A 2,697-nucleotide genomic window follows, 5' to 3' on the forward strand; every position below is an offset into this window, starting at 1 on the left:
GGTATTCAGCATTCATTAAACGTAGCACCATATTCAAATGGGATGACACTCAGAAAAAAAATAACCATACAATATGTTAAGGGTGATTCATTCAGGAAGGGGGATGTGCAGACAATTCATATAACTTTCAGCAGTGAAGCATCCAATCTGCTGGGCTTCAGAGCTGATACAGAATATATAATCTATGGAAAAGGAGAGAAAAAAGAGGTTTCAAGCTATACATTCCCATCTGAAAATTGTGGAGTTGATTATATGTATATTTATTCGGATGTGATATAGCCCAGTTACTTTGCTGGCAGACTTGTAAATATTTTAGACTGTATCCATATAGATAACGGCAAGAATAGAGGTATACATAACACATTATATAAACCTCTAAATACAAAGGTGTTGGATCAAATATCTATAATCATCACGGATCAGAATGGGAGAATCATAAGATTCGTTGAAAACTCTAGCGTGACCTGCGTCCTCCATGTCAGGGTTAGGTGAATAAAATGATAAATACCGATGTACCTAGCATTAATTGACAATTGACCATCACAGGAGGCTGTACTACTGCAGAGTTTTTTTTTTCTTTTTATATTACTATTTCGGAGTAGATACGATCAAGATCATGAGACTGACCTTCATTCCACCATCAGAAGAGGAATTTAGGAGGCTTTTTCTTTCTTCACCCATAAGAAGAGGTGGTGGGCTAGAAGATATTTCAATATTTTATCCGACTCGAAGACGGGGAGGAAGTGTGTTGTCAGCTATATCAGGGGTGGCTAGGAGGGTATTACCCTATATATTCAAGGCTCTCAATCCTTCAGCTAAGGAATTTGGTAGGGCTGTAATGTCCGATATGATCACTGCGGAAAGACCATTAAAGGAATCTTTAAAAAAACATGGAGTTCAAGCATTTAAGTCAACAGGGTTAACACTTCTAAAAGGTTCAGGAAAGAGAAGGAAGTCAAAAAAAGGAAGCAGTTTGAAAGTGATTCGTAAGACTAAGAAGGAGTTTGGAGGAACGCGGAGATTGCATAAGAATGATGTGTATAACCTTCTACATTCATTAGGACGTGGGACATCACAGGGTTTGTATCCTTTCTTTAATCTCATTTCATAACTAAGCAGAATTTTCAACTTCACATCATGGCTGGAATGACACCGAATACCCCAGGAAGTGGAAATAAGATTTCCATATCCTCGTATATGGCAGGAATATCTGAATCATATCCAAATGTTAACAGGCAGCAACTAATTGAAAGTTTAATTAATTCTAAAGAGAGGGTAGACTTCATGCCCAGTAATGTGGGAATTAATCAGGTATTGTCTGATAGGTATATAGAATTTCGTGTGAATGGGGTGGTCGGTTCCTTTCTTGATTTATCGAGTATAACATTAGAATTATTCATTCGTATCACTAGAAATGGTGTCAATTTAACATCGGCACAAAATGTGGGAGTAGTAAACGGGGTGAGTAATACATTATTCAAGTCCGTATCCGTCTTTCTGAATGAAAAGATGGTCGAGTCATGTCCTTTATACAATTATTCATCTTATATGAAGATGTTGATGAATGTGAAGCCGGACTCACTCGAGAATATAGCGAGGTGTGGATATTTCTATGATGATTATTGTGAAGAGCACAGGATTACGAGGCAATATACTGATGATACATTTAAGGAGGGGGAGCGTTTGGAAGTTAAGCAGATGCCCAAGCTTAAAATCTATGGAATTAACACATACTTCCCACTATTACTAGATTTAGCAACTATTGCCATGTATCTAATGGATTCTGTCAATCTGAGAATTCGATTAGAGTTAGCGAATGATAGTTGGGTTATGAACACGGATAAGGAGGGACATTTAAATAATCTGACAATACAGCAATCGAAGTTATGGATAGATCGTGTCACTCCTCATTATAACGCAATGGCTGCGTTGAATCAGTCATTGTTATCAAAGCCTATACAATACATATTCAGTAAGTCTCTTTATAAGACATACGTTGTTGGGATTAATGAATCGTCAATAATGATAGATGAACCTATTGGTTCATGCATTCCAGACAAGATGACACTAGCACTAATTGATATGAGACATTTTTCAGGGGATTATACAAGAAACCCATTAATCTTCCACCATGCAAATGTAAATAATATACATATCACCATTAACGGAAGTACCGTATATAATATAAACGCAGCATTCCCAGAGAGAGTTGTGCAGGCGTATTATGAATCTCGGAAGGCTATTGGCATAGATGATGAGAATATTATATCCTTGGATAGTTTTACGGAGGGGAGAACCATTTTTAATTTTAATTTCGTACATGAGGATTTGAAAGAAGCTCTACCAGTAGAGAGATCAGCCAGTATGCGAATCATTTTAAAATTGAGTACAGCAGTAACGACACCCCATCTCATTATGCTTTTTGGAGATACTACGGGTATTTTATCGATTGATGCGGACAGGATTATTCATTGTGATGTGAGGGGTTAGGACTGATGGATACTAGAGAGCTGGATAGAGCTCTAAGGGGGAGGGTGGGGAAATTAGGGAATTACGTAGGCATATTTTCTTCTGATCATGTGGGAGGTATAAGGTTGAGGTCATACAGGGAGGAAGCTATCACCTTCATCGCAAATACGTTGGAAACCTCTTCAGACATAAATAGCATGGGACACTGGGTCTGCTTTTATGTGGCTA

General features: G+C 37.8%; 1 protein-coding gene across 1 annotated transcript; it reads left to right on the forward strand.

Moving 5' to 3' along the window:
• The first annotated feature begins 1,137 nt into the window (after positions 1-1,137).
• Positions 1,138-2,490, forward strand: LOC137625771 (uncharacterized). Its single transcript, XM_068356662.1, has one exon. The coding sequence runs from the start codon at positions 1,138-1,140 to the stop codon at positions 2,488-2,490; it is 1,353 nt and encodes a 450-aa protein (XP_068212763.1).
• The last annotated feature ends 207 nt before the right edge of the window (positions 2,491-2,697 follow it).

This window comes from Palaemon carinicauda, chromosome 32 (assembly GCF_036898095.1).
Source record: "Palaemon carinicauda isolate YSFRI2023 chromosome 32, ASM3689809v2, whole genome shotgun sequence".
Taxonomy (NCBI): domain Eukaryota; kingdom Metazoa; phylum Arthropoda; class Malacostraca; order Decapoda; family Palaemonidae; genus Palaemon; species Palaemon carinicauda.